At 40.0% G+C, this 21,039-nt stretch overlaps 1 protein-coding gene, 2 long non-coding RNA genes and 1 other non-coding gene across 7 annotated transcripts in view; 2 read left to right on the top strand and 2 right to left on the bottom strand.

Moving 5' to 3' along the window:
* Positions 1–7,259: 7,259 nt before the first annotated feature.
* LOC118670454 lies at positions 7,260–9,655 on the bottom strand. Its single transcript, XR_004972334.1, has 3 exons — positions 9,557–9,655; positions 9,066–9,197; positions 7,260–7,319 (listed from the first exon to the last, which is right to left on the bottom strand). It is a non-coding gene; the product is annotated as an uncharacterized LOC118670454 (long non-coding RNA).
* A 112-nt stretch (positions 9,656–9,767) lies between these two features.
* LOC118670914 lies at positions 9,768–12,530 on the top strand. The gene is made up of 4 exons (XR_004972519.1): positions 9,768–9,923; positions 11,810–11,918; positions 12,192–12,253; positions 12,383–12,530. It is a non-coding gene; the product is annotated as an uncharacterized LOC118670914 (long non-coding RNA).
* On the top strand, positions 12,026–12,114 carry LOC118671035. Its single transcript, XR_004972568.1, has one exon. It is a non-coding gene; the product is annotated as a small nucleolar RNA SNORD87 (small nucleolar RNA).
* A 98-nt stretch (positions 12,531–12,628) lies between the features above and the next one.
* Positions 12,629–21,039, bottom strand: part of MCMDC2 (minichromosome maintenance domain containing 2) — a 34,883-nt gene continuing 26,472 nt past the window's right edge. For 3 of the 4 annotated variants that reach the window (XM_036338419.1, XM_036338420.1, XM_036338421.1), the window contains one exon: positions 12,629–14,951. In XM_036338419.1, coding sequence (XP_036194312.1) covers positions 14,785–14,951 — 167 coding nt within the window. In that variant the 3' untranslated portion in view covers positions 12,629–14,784. The remainder of the gene's footprint in view (positions 14,952–21,039) is intronic. The other variant, XR_004972518.1, reaches the window with a different exon arrangement.

The raw sequence follows: 21,039 nt of genomic DNA, 5'->3' as shown, positions 1-21,039 counted from the left end.
GTACACACTTTAAAATTTTTATTTTTATTTTTTTTAATATATTTTATTGATTTTTTACAGAGAGGAAGGGAGAGGGAAAGAGAGTTAGAAACATCGATGAGAGAGAAACATCGATCAGCTGCCTCCTGCACATCCCCTACCGGGGATGTGCCTGCAACCAAGGTACATGCCCTTGACCGGAATCGAACCTGGGACCGCAGGCTGACGCTCTATCCACTGAGCCAAACCAGTCAGGGCCACACTTTAAAATTTTTAGTTTTGTTTTTGTTGTTATTGTAACTTATAAAATATCTGAAATAAGATTCCAAGTTTTTTAAAGGAGCACTAGGGAAATATTATAAAATTGTATATTTCAAGTAAATTAATGTGTACTTTTATTACATACTGGTAGGTGGTGGTCTTATATATGACTATTTCACTGAGAAAAAAAAATTAATGGCCTTTAAGTTCTATAGATTTGCTTCCTGTGAACTTGGAGTACAGCCCAGATGGTACTGCAGCACATTTGGGAATGAGGGACATTAAGTATTCTTGCCTAACTACATAAACCTGGTAAGGGCTTCCCTCCCTATGTTTACACAAGTCTTAGTTTCAACTCATAAGAGAAACCAGCTCAGTGAAATACACCTCAATCACTCAAACTCTTTCATTATAAATTATACCACAGCATTTAGCTGTCAGAAGCTTTTAAATTACAAACTGAAGAATAATCTTAACTATTAGGCTTAAAGATTATGTCAATAGTCATTTCCTGTGCATATGAATGTTACTGAAGAAATTCATGCGTTCCTGCCCTCCTGCCCTCTCAGGACCAAGAAGCAGGTCCATGGGGAGCTCTGGGGATTGGACTTAAATCACTTGTGTCCATTTTGATGGCCATTGGAAAATGGGGGCCACTTAAAACAATGTGAGGTCTAAATAAGAATTTATTTTAAACATTCTTTTTTTCAAATAAGTTCTGAAGTTACTCAAAAAATTTTAAATGTGTGCCATTGTAAGGCATTTTAATACTTTACATAGATGGGTATATCGTGTGGGTCAAAATTTTTAAAAAATTAGTTATATTTAAAAAATAAAACAAAAAAGGCCTGTGCAAGATTGTTTCTACGTATTCTGGATGCAGCACATCTTTGCCTCTTGCTAACTGTAAGAGCCTAGAGCAGAGTCATTTTGAAAGGTAGGCTATCACCAAGTGAAAAAGTGGTGTGCAATGGCAGAACCAGGAGAGGAAGAGGAGGAAGGTGGGAGGTGGGAAGCTGTTCCCAGACCCTCCTTTTAGAAGAGGAAGCCAGTGTCCAATCAGGCTAGAAGTGTAATGTTCGAGACATAGAGGAGAGACTGACTTGAAAAGGAGAACTGGTTTCAGGATAAAGCCAGAACAACAAAAAATCTGCTAATTCTGGGCCACACATGGCCTGAGAGGTTGAGAGCAGCCACACTGGGGCTCAGGAAGGACTAGGCCCAGGTGGTTCTATTTCCCTTTCTGGCCAGACTACCAAGACCAGAGGTTGGACGATGTCTAGAGTGATGGTGCTGGTGAGAATGGCTTGACCCAAGACAGAAACAATATCTCCCGGCCTGGTCTTCCCCGCCCTCCCAACCATGTGAGCTCCACTTAAGGTTTATGACCACTCTAAGGAATATGCACTTTGATTATATTAGTGCCCTCCCTTCCCGAAAGTGAATAGGAAGTGAATGATGGGAGGTGATAACTATTACTCAAGATCCACCTTTATCCCGGCCCATGTGGCTCAGTGGTTGAACTTGAGCGTCCACCCATGAACCAGGAGGTCATGGTTCTATTCTCGGTCAGGGTTTATGCCCAGGTTTTGGGCTCAATCCCCAGCAGGGGGCATCAAGAGGCAGCCAATCAATGATTCTCTTTCATCACTGATGTTTCTCTCTCTCCCTTCCTCTTTCTCTAAAATCAATGAAAATATATTTTTTAAAAAGTTTTTATCACAAGAAAAAAAATTGTTAACCATGTGAGATGAAGGATTTTAACTGAACTTACTGTGGTAATTATTTCCCAACACACAGATATCAAAACCATTATGTTGTAGTCCTTAAACAATGTTATATGTCAATTATATCTCAATAAAATGGGGGTGGGGTTCGTTAATTGGACTTAGAAGCTAAGTAATGATGACTAATTTTTTGGCATACTGGAGTTAACTTGTTTTACCCATAATGTTTGAACATGCATGTCTTTGATGAAAATAAATCTCTTATTTTTATCCTCGTGCCTTCTCCCCTCCCCCCACATAATATTAAGTGGAGGAATGTGGAGGGAAAAGAATACAAATTAAAAATACCCATTATGCCGAACCGGTTTGGCTCAGTGGATAGAGCGTCGGCCTGCGGACTCAAGGGTCCCAGGTTCGATTCCGGTCATGGGCATGTGCGTTGGTTGCGGGCACGTCCCCAGTGGGGGGTGTGCAGGAGGCAGCTGATCGATCTCTCTCATCGATGTTTCTGACTTTCTATCCCTCTCCCTTCTTCTCTGTAAAAAATCAATAAAATATATTTTTTAAAAAAATACCCATTATTGGTGAGAATGGGGAAATGATGACTGTTGCACTATTGGAGTGGAAGCTCTTTTAAGTACAATTTGGCACTGACTTAGCAATTCCACACTTAAAAATTTCCCTTAAGACACACTTATATTCACAAATGTGTATCAGAATAATTATTACAGGTATTCATCAATTTTTTACCTACAATTTATAGATTTAACAGTTTTCCCTGCCCTCAGTATTGGTTGCATTCAAGTAACCTAACAAAATTGCACATATGAGAATGAACCTTCAAGGGTTTGCTAGCATCTAATGGTGATGCCTGACCATTTAAGTTGGCCTATGAAACCCCTACCTATATCACTGCCCTTACTCTCAACCACTTCCTACATTATACTTTAAGTTGTAGAAAACACACACACACACACACACACACACACACACACACACACACACACACTCCTATTTCATGCTTCAGTGCCTTTATTCATCAATCATAAGTTGGTCCACAAATATTTTTTTAATGCTATGGCACAGATTGCTCGTTGCTTACTATATCAGTTAGGAATTACATTCAGCTGCTAATGAGAAAGACCCAACTACAGTGGCTTAAATAGATTAGAAGTTTTTCCCTCATGTAAAAGAAATCCACAAGTGATAACTTCATAAAGTTATCAGGGTCCAAGGCTTCTACTTTTTTCTCATTGGTCAGAACTGGGTCACAGGGTCATCCTCAGGTGTAAGGAAGATATATGGATGTTTGGTATCTGCTCCAGCTAGTTTAAAAAGAAAGAGGCTTATTATAGACTAGAGGCCCGGTGCACTAATTTGGTGGGATCTCTAGGCCTGGCCAGCAATCAGGCCGATCGGGGCCAGGCTGATCAGGGCTGGGCCAGAGAGAAGGTGACTGTCATCGGGCCAGGTGCGGAAGGAACAGAAACGGGATGCGGACATCATCCATCAGCGCCCCGCCACTGTGTGGTTCCCCGCCTCCTCCCCGCCCCCTCCCCCACCACCCCCCCCCCCCCCCCTTCCCTCACTGCTGCACCGCTACCGCAGTGGGTGGGTGGTGGGCCTATTGGGGCCTGCCAGCCCGGGGGGGAGAAACGGTATGGGAGGTTGTCCACCAGCCCCAAGGAGGGAGCCAGCAATCAGCCCCCCTGAGAATGGGGCCACATCCGCCGCCACCTACCCTCGGTTCCCTGTTCCAGCCTGCGGGCCAGCCCCAATCGGGTAATCAGGGCCTGCTGGCTGAGGGGAGGAACTGCAGGAGGTTGGCCAGCCAGGGGAAGTTGGCTGTGGGAGCTCCTGCATTGAGCATCTGCCCTCTGGTGGTCAGTGTACATCACAGAGACCAGTCATTCCGGTAGCTTAGGCTTTTATATATATAGATTATCAGTGACTTACAGAATCATTGGAATGAAACAAACTAGGTCTGAATTTATAGGAAAAATTTCCAAAGTCATCCCACAGACCTGAGCTGCCAAGGCAGCTGATACTTCTGCCCTGGTCTGGATTCTGCCTGCCAAATGGGAAGCTGCCCCCACAGTGGCTCCAGAAGCACACTGTCTTTGCTGCATATACACCAGCAAAACAGATGCCTCCTAGATTGCTTTTCTCCCAACATAACTCAATTTAGAATTCAGACTTTTGCACCAATGGGTTTGATTGGCAGGACCCAATTCTCCTATCTGAAAGAGAGTCCTGGAATATATAATACTTAGCTTTTCAGTCTCTGAAGTACAAAAATGCAGATAAAAGGAGACTGGAATAGCTACTGAGAGAGCCAGTCCCAGCATCTACCACAGGAGGCAGGGGAAGCAGACGTACACACTGGCTCAGCACTAAAAGTAGGTCCATAACACAAAAGAACTCAGAGTTTCATTATCAGAGAAGAGGGCTGGGGATGGCTACAGGGACAGCAACAAAATTATCTATCTGTCATGAGAACCTGACCAAGTCTTAAGAGATCAAGGAAGAGTTTCCTGAGAAGGCAAAGAGGAATAAGAAGAGCATTCTAGGCACAGGGAAAAGGAAGTGAGAAAAATATGCGGCTCTGAAAGAAAGTGCATGGAGAAGGGGGATGGATACTTCACATATATTATTTCATTTAATCCTCACAAAAATCCTAGGAATAAATACTGTGTCATTCCCAATTTATTTTTAAATTGATTTTAGAGAGAGGTGAAAGGAGAGGAAGAGAGAGTGAGAAAGAGAGAGAGAGAGAGAGAGAGAGAGAGAGAAGCATTGGTGTGAGAAACATCCATTGGCTGCCTCCTACATGCCCTCTGGGGATCAAACATGCAACCTGGGCATGTGCCTTGACAGGAAATTGAACTGGGGACCTTCTGGTGCATGGGATGACACTGAGCCATACCAGCCAGGCTCACTCCTCATTTTTAAATCAAGGAGGGTCTTTAAAAGCACATTAAAGGGTTTGGCTTTAGCCAGAAACCTTCCACAGAAATGCAGAAGTGTTGGGGGTTGGGGAGCTATATTGGTAAGCAGAGAAAAGAAGATAGAATTCCAAACAACATAAAACACCATAAACATAATGAGAAAAAAAAAACACAGACTGGGAAAAGTTATTTGCAATGCATGTAACTATTGATCAATTAAAGATTAGCATCTAAAATATGTGAAGAAATCCCATAAATCAATTTTTTAAATTACAAATACTCCAATAAAAAATTGGTCAAAGCTGTGATTTATCAAAGAGAAAACCTAAATGATTAAAAACATGAAAAAAATTAAGATTAAAAAGAAAACATGTAAAGTTATCTTTCAACCTCATGGGAAATGCAAATTAAAATAGCAGTAAATATCATTTTATATTTATCAGACTGGCAAAAATATTTAAATTCTGAAAATAGCAAGTTCTTACAAGAATATAGTACCACCACCACTTGGAAAGCAATTAGACTATATTCAGTATGAAGATGCATTTATCCTTCCATCTAGCTCCTAGGGACAATGATGTGTTATAAGAGCCAATTATTAATTATTAAAATATTCATGTATTGCCGTAACCGGTTTGGCTCAGTGGATAGAGCGTCGGCCTGCGGACTGAAAGGTCCCAGGTTTGATTCCAGTCAAGGGCATGTACCTTGGTTGCGGGCACATCACCAGTAGTGGGTGTGCGGGAGGCAGCTGATCAATGTTACTCTCTCATCGATGTTTCTAACTCTCTATCCCTCTCCCTTCCTCTCTGTAAAAAATCAATAAAATATATTTTAAAAAAAATATTCAGGTATTTTGTGAGCCAGTTGTTAAATGGTAGCTTGAAATCAGCCAAAATGGGAGTATTTATACCGTGGAAATCTGCAAATGCCACAAATTAGGGTTTGGGTTTTATTTTGTTTTGTTTTTAGATCTTGTTTACAAGAACAGCACTGGAACAGAGAAAACCTATCATGCATATGTATAAGAAGACATTGTAGAAGAAACATTCAGAATCCACACCTTATTAAATTTTAACATGGTGTTAATTTCAGGACATGATTTTTATTAGATCCATCACTAAGGTACGAATAAAATCATAATATAACCTTAGTTTGAATTTTTCAATTATTTCCACATTCTTAACTCTCTAAGTAATCATTCTTAAATTTTTAAACAGTAAGATAGTCTATTATTTCACATAACAAGAAGCCTAAGCTGGAGTGGCTCCCTGGCTGGTTAATTTGTTGACTATTCAATGTTGCTTGGTTCATTCTTTCTACTTTGCCATCTCTGGCAAGCTCCTCTTTAACAAAATAGCTTCAGTAATGCCAGGAATTCTTTCACAGATGGTAATACCAAGAAAAAAAAAGCTGCTTCTTCCCATATGTATTTTCATCAAAGAAGAAAACTTTCCCTGAAGTCCCCTCATCAACTTCCCCTCAGGGCCCATTGGTCAGCTTGAATAATTTTAGTAACATTCCATTACATTCAGATTTTGTCATAGGATTTAAGTAGTTGTTTGCATGGCTTAGTCTTAACATGCTTAAATTTTAAACAAAAAAGGAAAACCCTAGTGTCTCACATTGACAATTAAAGCCACTCATTATTTTAGATCCGGGCAGAAATCATAAGTAATTTAGGTAATTTTTACCAAAATTATCTCAGTAAAGTTCATGTACTTTAAGTGTTTAAAAATCAACTTTCATTCAGATCAGTGCCCTATTTTCTGACAATTTAATGTATTTTTCACAGATTTGGAACTTTGACCTTGACGAGAGGTATAAATGCTATGATTATCTTAATGTCAATATTATGTTTAAAAATAATCTTGCCTGAGGTAAAAGGATCTTCTATATAAAAGTCATGCATTTATGACTAGGGTCATTTACATTTCTCTTGCGTTAACTCTATTTTGACATGCTTACTCTTGAGCATGGGAAAGCACAAGCATATGGTGATTATAGCCAACTTCCTTCCAGTTCCAACCTCCTTTTCTGCTGCAAACATCTAGGGGAACTAGGAAGTTCTCCAAGTCATTCACTAAGTATGAAAAAGGACTGAGGGCCAAATGTATTAATTTACTAATGAGATTTACATGTGTAAGTACAAAATATAGATTCTGACAGCTTATAAGAAAAAAATGTCCTATATGCCCTGAATCCAGATGTATGTCTACCTACAATAAGTAAACTTTCTAGCCCTGGCTGGGGGGCTCAGTTGGTTGGAGTGCTGTCCTCCTATATACCAAAATGTTGCAGATTCGATTCTGGTCAGGGCATATACCTGGGTTGCAGTTTTGATCCCCGGTCAGGGCATGTATGGTTGATCAATGTTTCTCTCTCTTTATTCCTTCCTTTGTCTCTAAAAATCAATAAAAACATATTCTTGGGTAAGAAATCCTGGTTATACAGTCAAAGAATGACTATTTTTTAAAGTTATAATTTGCCCTGGCTGGTGTGGCTTAGGTGGTTGAGCATCATCCTGTGCATCAAAAATTCGCCAGTTCAATTCCCAGTCAGAGCACATATCCAGGTTTCAAGCTCAATCCCCAGTAGGGGGCATGCAGGTGGCAGCCTATTGATGTTTTCCTCCCTCTTCCTTTCTCTCTCTTTAAAACCAATAACAACATATTAAAAATAAATGTCAATATAGAGTTATTTAAAATCTTTTTAAAAAATTGTTTATTGATTTCAGAGAGGAAGGGAGAGGTAGAGACGGATAGAAACATCAATGATGAGAGAGATCATTGACTGGCTGCCTCTGGCACGCCTCCTACTGGTGACTGAGCAACCAGAGCATGTGCCCTGGCCGGAATTAAACTGTGATCTCCTGGTCCATAGGTCAACACCCCACCACTGAGCAACACCAGCCAGGCCATATAATGTTATTTTTGATAAACCGCTTTATCAGATTTAAACCATGAAACTTTTCTCTTGATGTGATTTCAGCTGTGTTTACAACTGGTAGCATTAATTCAGTCCAGCAACCTGGAGACCAGCAACCTTACTGATAGAGAATACCAAACACTTTTCATAATACCATTCAGGGCTGCAGGCGCAAATCTTAGAAATGGTCTTTTTTTGACACGGGAAAGCAGACATAAGAGAAAATGTACTTTAATAATTATTTTTTTAATTTAATGTAATCACAAAATTACGTATATGTAGTAAAACTCCAAACAGTAGAGAATGGTATACAATAAAAAATAAAAATATCACTTTCTCCAGAAACCACAAGTTTCACTCCCTGGGGGCATGCATTGTAAACAATTTCTTTCGTAACCTTTCAAAAATATTCTATGCATAAACAATCATATAAACATGTTTTTTTTTCTTTAACCAAAAATTAAACTAAATATCTTCTGCACCTAGCTTTTAAAATTAATAAATTAATAAATCTTGAAAAATATTCCAAATCAGCAATACAGACCTATAATTTACTTATTCATTCAAAAGATATCTATTAAGTCCTAGGGACTGTATTAGGTGCTAGGAATAAAAAGGTAAAACAAGGTAGGGGACTGCAGAAGGTGGCCAATTGATGTTTCCCTCTCTCATTGATATTTCTCTCTCTACTTCCTTCCTCTCTCTCACACCCTCCTCTACACCTTTCAGTTATGGTGGCTCCCATAGCTGCCCACCCAATTGTAGGCAAAGGTCTGGTGGAGGTGGCTAGCCAGGCTGCAAAATTAGGTTGTATCCCAAATATTCCCCCAGGAGTCTGTGATGGCAGGCTGAAGATACAGTGCCCACTTGGGCCCCCAAGCAATTTTAAACCCCTACTAAGCATTCAGCAAAAACATACAGACAGGAATCCTTTGGTAAAGTGAATAAAATCACAATTTGTATTGCTAGGTTTAGATTTTCGTACCACATTTCTTCGAGACAAATTTATTTTGTATTGTTTTTTTTTTTTTATCAATTTCTTAGATGTTAAATTTTAAAAGGAGAAATTATGTCTTTTGCTGATGCAATTTTAATTAGTTTCATTTATATTCTTCCTGGCAACAAGTTCATCAGTCTGTCTCTCCAGTACTAACCTTAGTATTTTGCAGCAAGGGCTCAATCTACATAATAACTGAGAGAAGCAAGAGTACTACAGGAATACCTGAGATGTGGCGGTTTGCGTTCCAGACGACGACTGGCAATAAAGCCAGTTGTAATCCTTTCGCTGGTGGAGGGTCCTGCTTTGAATTTGTAAAACACACAACATCTGTAGCCTACAATACAGCTAGTATGCCTAAAAAACACAAAGCAAGGAAATCAATAGCAAATTACATGTTCATAAATAAGTTCGCTGACTGCTTTATGCTTTTTTTTAAGCCGCCATTATTATTGTCAGTATAAGTAGTAACAGTAGCTATTGCTATAATATAGAGAAAATACAAGAGCTTCCTTTTTTTCTGTTATTGGTTCTTCTGTGTGTGTGAAGGGGTCGATACCCTTATCTAAATTGGGATGTCCAATACCCCCAGCACTTTGTTTGGACCAAGTGACGGAGAAGACGAAGCAAACCTAAAGTACTAGGAATGGGCGCCCCGTTTTAGAGCATTGTCTCCTCGCTTGGATGCATTACTGGCAGGTTAATCATTTACATACTCGGTGGACTAGTTCGAGGTGAGGCCCTGAACGCCTCTCGGGAGTTCCACAAGCCCCCAACATAAACCGGGTCTGTGTGTCACGCCACCGGAAGCCAAGAGGCCCCGGAAGGAGGCGAGGTCCAGGCCACGCCCCCACGCCGCCTCGCGCTCAGCCGCTGCTCGGTCCTCCGGCGCGCGCGACGCTGGCAGGGGCGGGGCTAATTCAGGAAGGGGCGGGGCCATCGGATGGCCTTAGAGCCCGCAACGGCCGGGGGCATCCTTTTCCGTCGGCGCCGGACGGAGGAGTCCGCGCGGGCTGTCTTCGGCCATGCGGTTGTTGGTGGTCGGGAAGCAGCGCCCGCAGGCGCGTCGCCGGGCTTTTCCAGGTGGGAGTCTCGGCGATCTCAGTTCCTCCTGTCTTTCTGCGGGGAACCCGACCCCTTGTGGCAGCCCACACCCGCCTCGGGGCCTGCAGCTCTCGGGGCCTGCTCCCGGGGCCTCCATTCCGGGAGTCTCTGTCCCTTGCCCAGGGTGCGGCCTCTGCCCTCACCCCCAGTTGGCGCGGCCACGAGCTTTCTTCCACGCCATCTGCTCAGTCGCATTTTGTGAGTAACCACCTGCGAGTTTTAACGGACCCTTCTCTTAGTCAACGCCGGTTTCGGCTGTTATCCGCTCAGAAACTAGGCCTGTGATTCGGTTGGATCCGAGGCGGGGGAAGGTACGGCCAGTGGCTTGGTGCCCCGCCCGGGCCTTCTGGGCCCTTGAGTCGGTGTCCCCGGTGAAGCTGTGTGTCACTGTGCGGCCTGGAAGGTGTCAGGTCTCCAATGGCGGCACAGCCTTCGTACGCGGGCGGGATTCTTCTCTCTCAGATGTAAGACCCTTACTTGTACTCTTTTTTTTTTTTTAATTGTTAAGAGCACAGTTTACCTATTGACATTAACAGTTATGGTCCGGACACAGTAGAGCTGCTTACCGCGTTTGTTCTGGATCTTCATTTCTAGGTAGAATCTAAAAGTTGAAGTTGGAGAACAATATGTAGTGTGTAGAGGAGGCTTGGGCCTAAAATGCCTATTCTACCTTTCGGTGATGGCGTTTACTTACGATGTCTGTTTCTGCACGTCATACAGAAGAAACTGGCTAACTGCTGGGAGACCATGTTGCCTGTTGAAAAAAAGCGAGTTATAATGTCTCATCGATGAGACTTGGTGTAGTCAGTGTGGGTTATTTTTCCTCTCCCCAAAGTTAAAACACACTGCTTCACCCGGAACAATCTAAGAGGACAAGTGTGGTGGCTTAAAGTAGATCATCCTTACTGAGGCCGGGCAGTTGTCAGTAGCTCCTATGCATCATATATTAAACTGAAATTTCCCCAGTCACAGTTATTCATAACCAGTAGTCTGTTCCTCGTATTGATTATGTGAAATATTTCAGCATTTCAAGACCTGAAAATGATAAATTGTTTTGCAGGGCCCCACATTTGATGTGCTTTCATAAATCATGCCCAGTAGCTGTCTGGTTCAGTGATTTATCCTCTGCTAGGACAAGGTCTGTGGCCCTAGCCATGCCCCTGCTGTACCTCAGTGACTTTTCAGGCAACTTGGGATTTAATTACAGAACTGTGTCCAATAATGATGCCGACGAAATGTAACTGCTCTAAAACCAGATTAGATTTGCCATTGTAATGCTTTTAGTTGGGAGGTCTGCACACTTGATTTAATATATCTGACCTTTAACCTGGCTCATCCTCGTCAAACTGTGAGACAGAAAAGCAATGGCTGGGTACTCATTAGCACCATCATGGCTTAAAGTCAATACTGCCACAGTAAATAGTATAAATTTATCCGCCATTTCCCCCACCCCTGATAATGAGTCCATTTCCAGCTTGGAATTATTAAGGTCTAATTAGTCAGAAGGACTAACATTCTCAAATCATTGTAGAAATTAAATTTTAGGTTTATCGGTTTTGACTACCAAAAAGGTAGAATTCAGCAGCAAGTACATTCTTGTGTTCCATTAGAGATGTGTTAAACAGCAAATAGAAATTACTCCACAACATGGTCTCAGTATTAGTGGTTTTTAAAAACTGGTCAGGAGAATTTATATACTGGAGGGATAGTATGTTAATTCCCTTATTTGTGGAAAGTGATTGTCCTTGAGGTGGCAGGCAACTGGTTCCTGATAAGGAAAAAAACTAGAACAGGACCATTCCTGCATATAGGATGCCAAGCATGCAAGTAAAAATAAATATTTACAACAAAATATTAATTTGCAGATGCAACAGAGCCTATGAGTTGAAGATGAATGAAGGTTATTATGAATGTTTTCCAAAAACTTGACAGAGGATGACTAACCTCCCCAGAAGCACGACTGCATATAACAAGGTACCAAAGGTCACTGTTAAGTTGTGTGGGGTTTTAATGTACTTGGGGTTTTGTTCTGAACGGTACCAAAAATGTTGGATACATTTTTGACATGGAAAGGTTTAATAACTGGCACAATGATGACTTAAATTACTTTTTGCCGTTTACCCAGCTGAGGGTTTCTTTGAAGAAATAATTTTAAGACTGAGTTGCCAGTTATCTATTGATTATGTGAATTCAGCTATAATGCAATTTTTTTACTAAAATCAGTGAAATGTTCTTTTCAACATATAGGTAACTGCAAGTGAATGAACAAGTTCTTAGCTGTGGTGTTTAAAAATTCTTCATTGCCTCAGGTAAGCAATTATGATTTGTCAAGCATCTATTGATAATTAAAAGGGGCTGGGACCATTTCCAGTTAGTTGCCTTTGTTAGGTACAAAATGATTTTCACTATTGGTTTCTGATTTTTTTTTTTCCCCCCAGGTGTGGCCTGTGACATTTTGGGAAGGAAAAACAAAGAATTGGTCAAGAAGATAAGAACTGGAACAAATGATGAAAAGTAATATTTTATTTAACAATGATCAATAAAATTATATAGAAAAATCACAATAAAATTATTATAGAAAACACATATTTGAATACTTTTAATTGATGGGCATTAAAACCTGTTTTCTTTAAAACATCAAGTCTTTAAACCACTCGATTCTCATAGTCATTAGTCGGACTTGTTTTTTACATACTGGAAGGATAGCATGTTAATAATTCCCTTATTTGTGGAAAGTGATTCTCCTTGAGGTGGCAGGCAACTGGGGAGATTTCTTAGAACCTCCAGTTCTTATATCCTTTCTTGCCTTAGCAGTGGTTCTCAACCTTCTGGCCCTTTAAATACATTTCCTCATGTTGTGACCCAACCATGAAATTATTTTTGTTACTACTTCATAACTAATGCTGCTACTGTTATGAATCGTAATGTAAATATCTGGTATGCAGGGTGGTCTTAGGCGACCCACAGGTTGAGAACCGCTGCCTTAAGGGGATTTCTGGAGAGGCCCTAATCACTATACTAGAGGCCCTCCCTTCAGAACCTGTTCTATCTTGAATGATACAATCCTGTTATCCATAGCCTCAGTTACCCACAGTCCAAAAAGATTACATGGGAAAATCCAGAAATAATTCCTAAATTTTACAATTGCACGCAGTTCTAAGAAATGAGAATCATTCTTTTATCCAGTGTAGCTGCACTGTACATTACCTGTTAGCTAGTTTGTGTTATGTTAGACCTGTTATTGTGCCTAATTAATTGAGCTTTATCATAGGTACATATAGGGAAAATACTACTATTTATGCTTTCAGGTATCCACTTGGGGTCTTGGAATATATTCCATGGCTGAGGAATATAGTCGGAAACTCCCTAATGCATTGCCCCTCACAACTAAAGGCTTCACTTGTACAAGTTTTAATTTGTTTTTCTCTTCGTGAACAAAACAGTAATCACAATCTTAGTACAAGTAATTAAGGAAAATGGTGGCTGGGCAGTCCAGTCTTTCCAGGACTTCAGAATTTATGAAAATTCTAAGAATGAACTCAGTTCCTACCTGGGTGAAAATTTAAATCTTGTTTTCCTCTACTGAGTCTCATAATACCTTGTTTTTAGGATTATAATTTCATGATGGAAAGGTAAACAGTACAAAATGTATACGGCAACGTTTAGAATCTGCATGAGAGGTAACATGAAAGTCACTCCCCTGTTAAATAACACTTTATAATTGTAAAATAGAGGGCATTTTGTGGGTCTTAGTTTTATAAAATATTTGGCCATATCAGAACCAGAAAAATAAGGTCTTGACATTACAGGATTGTACTATGTACTTTTTAATAAAAACAACTGCCTTCTGAAAATGGGCACCAGTAGATACTCAGTATTGTTGAATGAGTAGGAAATAGTGAATGATTTGTAAAAGTCATATCAAGAGTGAGAACTATCCACTTTATGGTTAAACTCGGACCAATTTCTAAAGAATAAATGTATGGTGGTATCTTGGTTAATAAGATGGCAAATTTCAGGTGACTTCTTTTTAGTGAGTAAAATTAAAGTTTTGAAAAATGAAAAGGATTTGGGGATTTTATAAGGAGTATATTTTCTGATCTCCCCCTCTCTTCCCTAAAAAAAAAAAGTGTATTTTCTCATGGTGTCTACCTTTTCAGAGCAGGTATCTGCCCTCTAAAAATGAAGATGTAAGTTGGTTTCTTTGCCTTCTAGTACCTTCTTTATAACCAGTTAGGTTTAAACAAACAACCAATTACTTGCTTGATTTGACTTAAATTCCTTTTTGTTTAACCTGGCTTCTACAAAAATGGAAATTTCAAGGCTTTTCCTGACTCCATAAAACTATGTAATGAACATGTCAATATCTAGTAAAACATAAAAAGTCCTTAAATTTGAGATGTGGTTATATAAATTGTTAATTTTCTCAATGTGTCAGTTTTAAAGTGCAAGAGAAAGCCATTTAATTTGAAGGTACTCTCATTTAAAGTGCTATTGCCATCTTGTGACAAGTGGAGGGAACTACATAGGAGTAGTTAACCATTTTTTACATTGCTTAACTTGCAACATTCAGTATTTTTATCTTGCCCACTGGTATACTGGGCTAGCCAGAGTTGTTCTTTTCTTTGTTTTTTATAAGATTCTCCTAAGTTTTAAATTTCTGCTGTTGGCTTTGAGATTTGAATTAGTGTATTCTATTAGCAATTAATTTGAAGAGACCATATTTTATATTTTTAAGGTGGCATTCTAATATAACTCCTATACACAATACCTGAAGCATTACTTCAATATCATATTCCTACTGCTGAAGTAGATATGAAGAAAACTTTCCTCAGATTGCCTATTCATCGCTAGCGAAAACAGCTGTCCCAGGTCCATATGTGGCAATAAATTGTAGGAGCTGTTGTTGGCACTGAGACAAATAGATATCCCTTTGTTCTAAATATTCTTCATTATATAGTTCGAATGGAAATACTGCATTTGGAGCAACACAAAATACGGTGGCCCCTAAGAAAAGAAGGAAAAAAGCGTAAATGAGAAATACTGTTTAAAATACTAAATATGAAATAACATTTTCAACAGAGTAGTGAAAGTTTTATAATTAAGTTCTGACCTATTTAATAGGGTATGTCAATAAGCACTTGAATTTGACTTTTTTTGAGACCCAGTAATGTTCAGTAAATTTACACACTGGTACCAGGACCAATGGAAGACATGTTTACATTTTAAAGTTTGGAAACTAGAAATCTGCCTTATGTTGCACTAGTCATTCTACTTTTGAAGCTGACTGGTGGTGTAAGTAGGTGGGGTATTGGAAGGTAGGGAAACACTAGTATTTATTTGATAAAGGTTAAGTTGATCGAGGCTAAAGACATTGCACATTTCACAATTATTAAGAACCGTTGACATAAAGACAAACCTATGCAATATAATAGGAGTCTAGAAATATCCCCTCACATATATCATTAAATGACTTTCAACAAGGGTTCAATAGGGAAAGGACAGGCTTTCCAACAAATGGTGCTAGGAAAATTATATCCACTTGCAAAAGAATGAAGTTGGTCCTTTCCCTTACATCATATACAAAATTAAAAATTAACTCAATAAATCCAAGAACTAAAACTGCAAAACCCTAAGAAAATAACACTGGGGAAATGCTTCATAACATTTGATTCAGCAATGTATTCTAGGACAACACCAAAAGCACAGGCAACAAAAGAGAGAAACCACATTGAAATAAAATTTGTATACATCAAAAGAGAAAAGGTAACACTTTTCACTTGAGTAGACATTTCTCCACAAAGATACACAAATGGTCAATAAGCCCATAAAAAGATGCTCAACATCACTAATCATTAGAAAAATGGAGCCCTGGCCAGTTTGCTAAGTGGTTAGAGTCAACCCTTGACTGGTTTGATTCCCCATCAAAGATACCTCAGTTGCAGGTTCGATTCCCAGCCCTGGTCAGAGTGCGTGTGGGAGTCAACCAATGTGTCTCTCTTACACTGATGTTTCTCTCCTTTTTCTCACTCTCTAAAAATCAATGAAAAAATATCCTCCAGTGAGGATTAAAAAATAATTAAAAAATGTAAATCAAGCCATAATGTGATACCACCTCATACCCACAGGATGATTACTCTCAGAAACAAAACAAAAGGCCTGGCTTGTGTGGCTCAGTGGTTGAAGATCTATCTAAGCACAAGGTGGTTGCTGATTCCATCCTGGTCAGGGCAAATGCCTGGGTTGTGGGCTCCATCCCCAGCGAGGGACGCTCAGGTGGCAGCCTATTGATGTTGATGTTTCTCTCTCTCATTGATGTTTCTATATATATCTCCCTCTCCTTTCCTCCCTCTCTGAAAATCAATTAAAAACATTTTTTAAAAAGAAAAGAAATTGGAACTCTTGTACACTGTTGGTGGGAATGTAAAATGATGCAACCCTTATAGAAAACAGTATGTCAGTTCATAAAAATAAATAAACACAGTTACTATACAATCCAACAATTCCCTTTTGGTTATATACCCAAAAGAATTGAAAACAAGGTCTCAAATATTTGTGTACTTATGTTCATAGCAGCATTATTTACAATAGCCAAAGGTGGAAAGCAACTTAAGTGTCCATTGATGGATGAATGGATAAACAAAATGTGGCAGTCTTAAACAGAAAGGAAATTCTACTGCATGCTACAACATGGATGAATCTTGAAGACATTAATTATACTACGTGAACTAGGCCAAGCAAAATAGGACAAATATATGATTTCACTTATATGAGGTACTTAGAGATAGGGGGAAGGAGAGAATTGGGAGTTATTGTTTAATGGATATGAAATTTCAGTTTGGAAAAATGAGATGGATGGTGGCAACAATATGAATGTATTTAACAGCACTGAACTGTACATTTAAAAATGATTAAGAATTTTTTTAAAAAAATATTTTTATTGATTTCAGAAAGGAGGGGAGAGGAAGAGAGAGATAGAAGCATCAATGATGACAGGGAATCATTGATTGGCTGCCTCCTGCACACCCCCTACTGGGGACGGAGCCTGCAACCCAGGCACATGCCCTTGACGGGGATCAAACCTGGGACCCGTCAGTATGCAGGCTGACATTTATGCACTGAGCCAAACCGGCTAGGGCAAGACAGTTTTATATTATGTATATTTCATCACGATTTTTAAAAAATCTTAACTATTACATAGGAGTTAAGCTCTTAAATTGTTTCATTGAATGATTACCTGTAAATGTGCCTGGCCAGGAGTACAATTGCTAGCCAAGCTGACAATGCCTACCTTCCTAGAGCTGTCTGTCATCCGTAAACACTTTTATAGCCTCAGACTTTGGGGACTGCTCCCTTTCCTGCTTTACTTTACCTGAAACCTGCTGTTCTCGAGAACACTGCTTTCCTTGTGGCTCTTTAAGGTGAAGGTGCTTTTCTCAAACACCCCACATGCCCTCATATCATAAGACTGAGTCAGTGCCTAACTTGCTGCCCTTTTGCTGTTTTCAGACCATTTTTGCCCGTTTTCCTCTTGATACAAATCTTTCTTCCTTTAATGCTCAATTCCACCTGGGCTTTGTCAGCCCTTCCCCATCCAGTCAAGTCAACAACCAACTCTCAGCCCTTGGCTCACAATCTTCATCTTTTCCACAATATCTGCCATTCAACTATTTTCATGTGAAAGACCCATTTAGCTCTTGACCTCCCTGTGTCCTAACCTTTCTCCCTCTACCTTCACCACGCACATTCTCAAGGTTATAGGAAACTGATGTTACCAGAAACTTTAAAGTCATTAATTCAAATGTCCTGCTCCCTTGCACCATCTCCTATACTTCTATCTCAGAGACCTCCAATCTTCCTTCAATTCACTTCCCTCTTTCAACCAGTTGGAGTCCCTCCCTTGCCAGTGCAACACTCTGCCACGCTTATCTATCAAAACCTCAAGTCTGTATGAACCCAACCATTTACTTTGTGTCTGCATTCAGGCTGCTAGACTGAAAAATCACAAATGTAGTTAGCATTTCTAGGTTTTACTTTATATGAATCACAGAAATCTCAAATGGGTACATGCATTGCCTGTCAACCCTGCTGAGTTTCTCTAGCACACTTGCTCTTCTATTCCTCACAATGACTATTATATTCCACTAGAAGCCCGTTGCAGGAATATTCCTGAAAGAATAGGGCTTCCTTGGGCCAATCTCGCCGCCAAACCCTGGCGTGCACAGGGCCGCACACGGGGGTCCTGGCTGGGGCGGGGCTTAGGCGGCACAAGGGGGCCCGGATGGCGGCTCACGCTGGCCGCCCTGCCTGCACTATGCAAATTAGCCGCCATCTTTGTTGGTAGTTCATTTGCATATCATGCTGATTAGCCAGTGGGAGGCGTAGCGAAGGGATGGCCAATTACCATGTTTGTCTATTATTAGATAGGATTCTCCCTTCAAATCTTTTTTTAGCTGATGACATTGTATAGAGTATATCATAAAATCTACAGACCTATCTGATTCTGTATCCATTGTCTTCCCTCCTATAAAATGAAGTGACTCTTCTATCACAGGCCAGTACCTTCACACGTGCTCTGGATCCCATCCCTTTTTACCTTTTTAAGAACTTCATTCCTTTGCTCTCCTCTTTCTGTAGTATCATTTATTTACTCTCTATTGGACATCATAAGATCTATTATCTTCTTATCTTTAAAAAAAATCCCGCCCCGGTATTGCTGACAACAATCAAGGCTTAACTACAACAAGACTGCGCACAAAGACCACTAGGGGGTGCACCAAAAAAAGATAAAAAAATGCGGAGGCAAAGAAACAGGACGTAAATGTCAGAAATGGAAGATATAGAGCTCAAAACCACACTTTTTAAGGTCTCTCAAGAACTGTCTAGAAGCCGCCGATAAATGTAGTGAGATCCTCAAGAAATCTAATGAGACCCTCAATGTTGTGATAAAGAACCAACTAGAAATTAAGCATACACTGACTGAAATATAGAATATTATACAGACACCCAACAGCAGACCAGAGGAGTGCAAGAATCAAGTCAAAGATTCGAAATGCAAAGAAGCAAAAAACACCCAACTGGAAAAGCAAAATGAAAAAAGAATACGAAAATAGTGTAAGGAGCCTCTGGGACAGCTTCAAGCGTACCAACATCAGAATTATAGGGGTGCCAGAAGATGAGAGAGAGCAAGATATTGAAAACCTATTTGAAGAAATAATGACAGAAAACTTCTCCCACCTGGTGAAAGAAATAGACTTACAGGTCCAAGAAGCGCAGAGAACCCCAAACAAAAGGAATCCAAAGAGGACCACACCAAGACACATCATAATTAAAATGCCAAGAGCAAAAGACAAAGAGAGAATCTTAAAAGCAGCAAGAGAAAGAAACTCAGTTACCTACCAGGGAATACCCATACGACTGTCAGCTGATTTCTCAACAGAAACTTTGCAGGCCAGAAGGGAATGGCAAGAAATATTCAAAGTGATGAATACCAAGAACCTACAACCAAGATTACTTTATCCAGCAAAGCTATCATTCAGAAGTGAAGGCCAGATAAAGAGCTTCACAGATAAGAAAAAGCTAAAGGAGTTCATCACCACCAAACCAGTATTATATGAAATGCTGAAAGGTATCCTTTAAGAAGAGGAAGAAGAAGAAAAAGGTAAAGATACAAATTATGAACAACAAACATGCATCTATCAACAAGAGAATCTAAGAATCAAGTGAATAAATAATCTGGTGATCATAATAGAATCAGGGACATAGATAGGAATGGACTGACTATTCTTGGGGGGAAAGGGGTGTGGGAGATGCGGGAAGAGACTGGACAAAAATCGTGCACCTATGGATGAGGACAGTGGGTGGGGAGTGAGGGCGGAGGGTGGGGTGGGAACTGGGAGGAGGGGAGTTATGGGGGGGAAAAAAGAGGAACAAATGTAATAATCTGAACAATAAAGATTTATTTAAAAAAAAAAATCCCATCCTGGACCTCACATCCTTCTCCAGAAAACACCCATTTCTTTCCTCATCTTCACAGTCAAATGTCTCAAAGTTGTGTACGTGTACTCTCTTCATATCTTCAATTCCTTCTCCACTCCATTGACTTATCTCAGATCATGGCCACCTACAACTTCTAAACTGCCAAATCTAATTGTACTTAGATACAGCTGACTACCTGCTCCCTCCCTGAAACACTCCCCTTTGGCGGTTGAACGACTATTTCACAGGGGTCACCTAAGACCATCCTGCATATCAGATATTTACATTACAATTCATAACAGTAGCAGTAGCAACATGACAGTTATGAAGTAGCAACAAAAATAATTTTATGGTTGGGTCACAACATGAGGGACTGTATTTAAAGGGCCAGAAGGTTGAGAATCACTGTTCTAGTGGATCTTTGCAAAAAGTTACAATATAAATTGAATTTAAAGCAAATTTAAGCACTATACATATACACACAGAAAAGTCAATGTTAAAATATCCTTTTAAGTCCCAGGATTGGAACTAAAGTTTGGTTTGAAACATAGTTTATCTTATCAAAATAATGGCTCATCTAATTCAACAAAGCATTCTGTGAATATAACTTTCTTTACTCTTACATTGAGTCCTCTTAGGTTTTTATTAGCAAAACCATAATAAGCTCCATTCATTTCAAATAATTAAATGCTATAGTCATCTATACAGAGAGAGAGACTATATCTACACTAATAAAAGAGAAACATGGTAATTGGCGTACGACCGCTACCCTTCCCATTGGCTAATCAGGGCAATATGCAAATTAACTGTCAGCCAAGATGGCGGCCGGCAGCCAGGCAGCTTGAAACTAACATGAGGCTTGCTTGCTTTAGTGACGGAGGAAACAAACGTTCCCCGCCTGCCGCTGCAGGCCTCTGAGCCTGCAGTTTCAAACATTGTAACAAATACAGACACTAAACAAAATTCCAGAAACCAGCTTTCTGGGATCTCAGAACTGGAGTTGATACAGAGTTTCGAGAACCGAAACAAACCAGATACCTGCTTTCAGGAGCGGAAGCCTGAGAGCTGGAGCCAGAGCTAAAGCTGGCCCAGAATAAAGAAAGAAAAAAGAAAAAAA

The sequence above is a fragment of the Myotis myotis genome, unplaced genomic scaffold (genome assembly GCF_014108235.1).
Source record: "Myotis myotis isolate mMyoMyo1 unplaced genomic scaffold, mMyoMyo1.p scaffold_m19_p_16, whole genome shotgun sequence".
NCBI classification, from domain to species: Eukaryota; Metazoa; Chordata; class Mammalia; order Chiroptera; family Vespertilionidae; genus Myotis; species Myotis myotis.
This window is presented reverse-complemented; position numbering and strand designations above follow the sequence as displayed.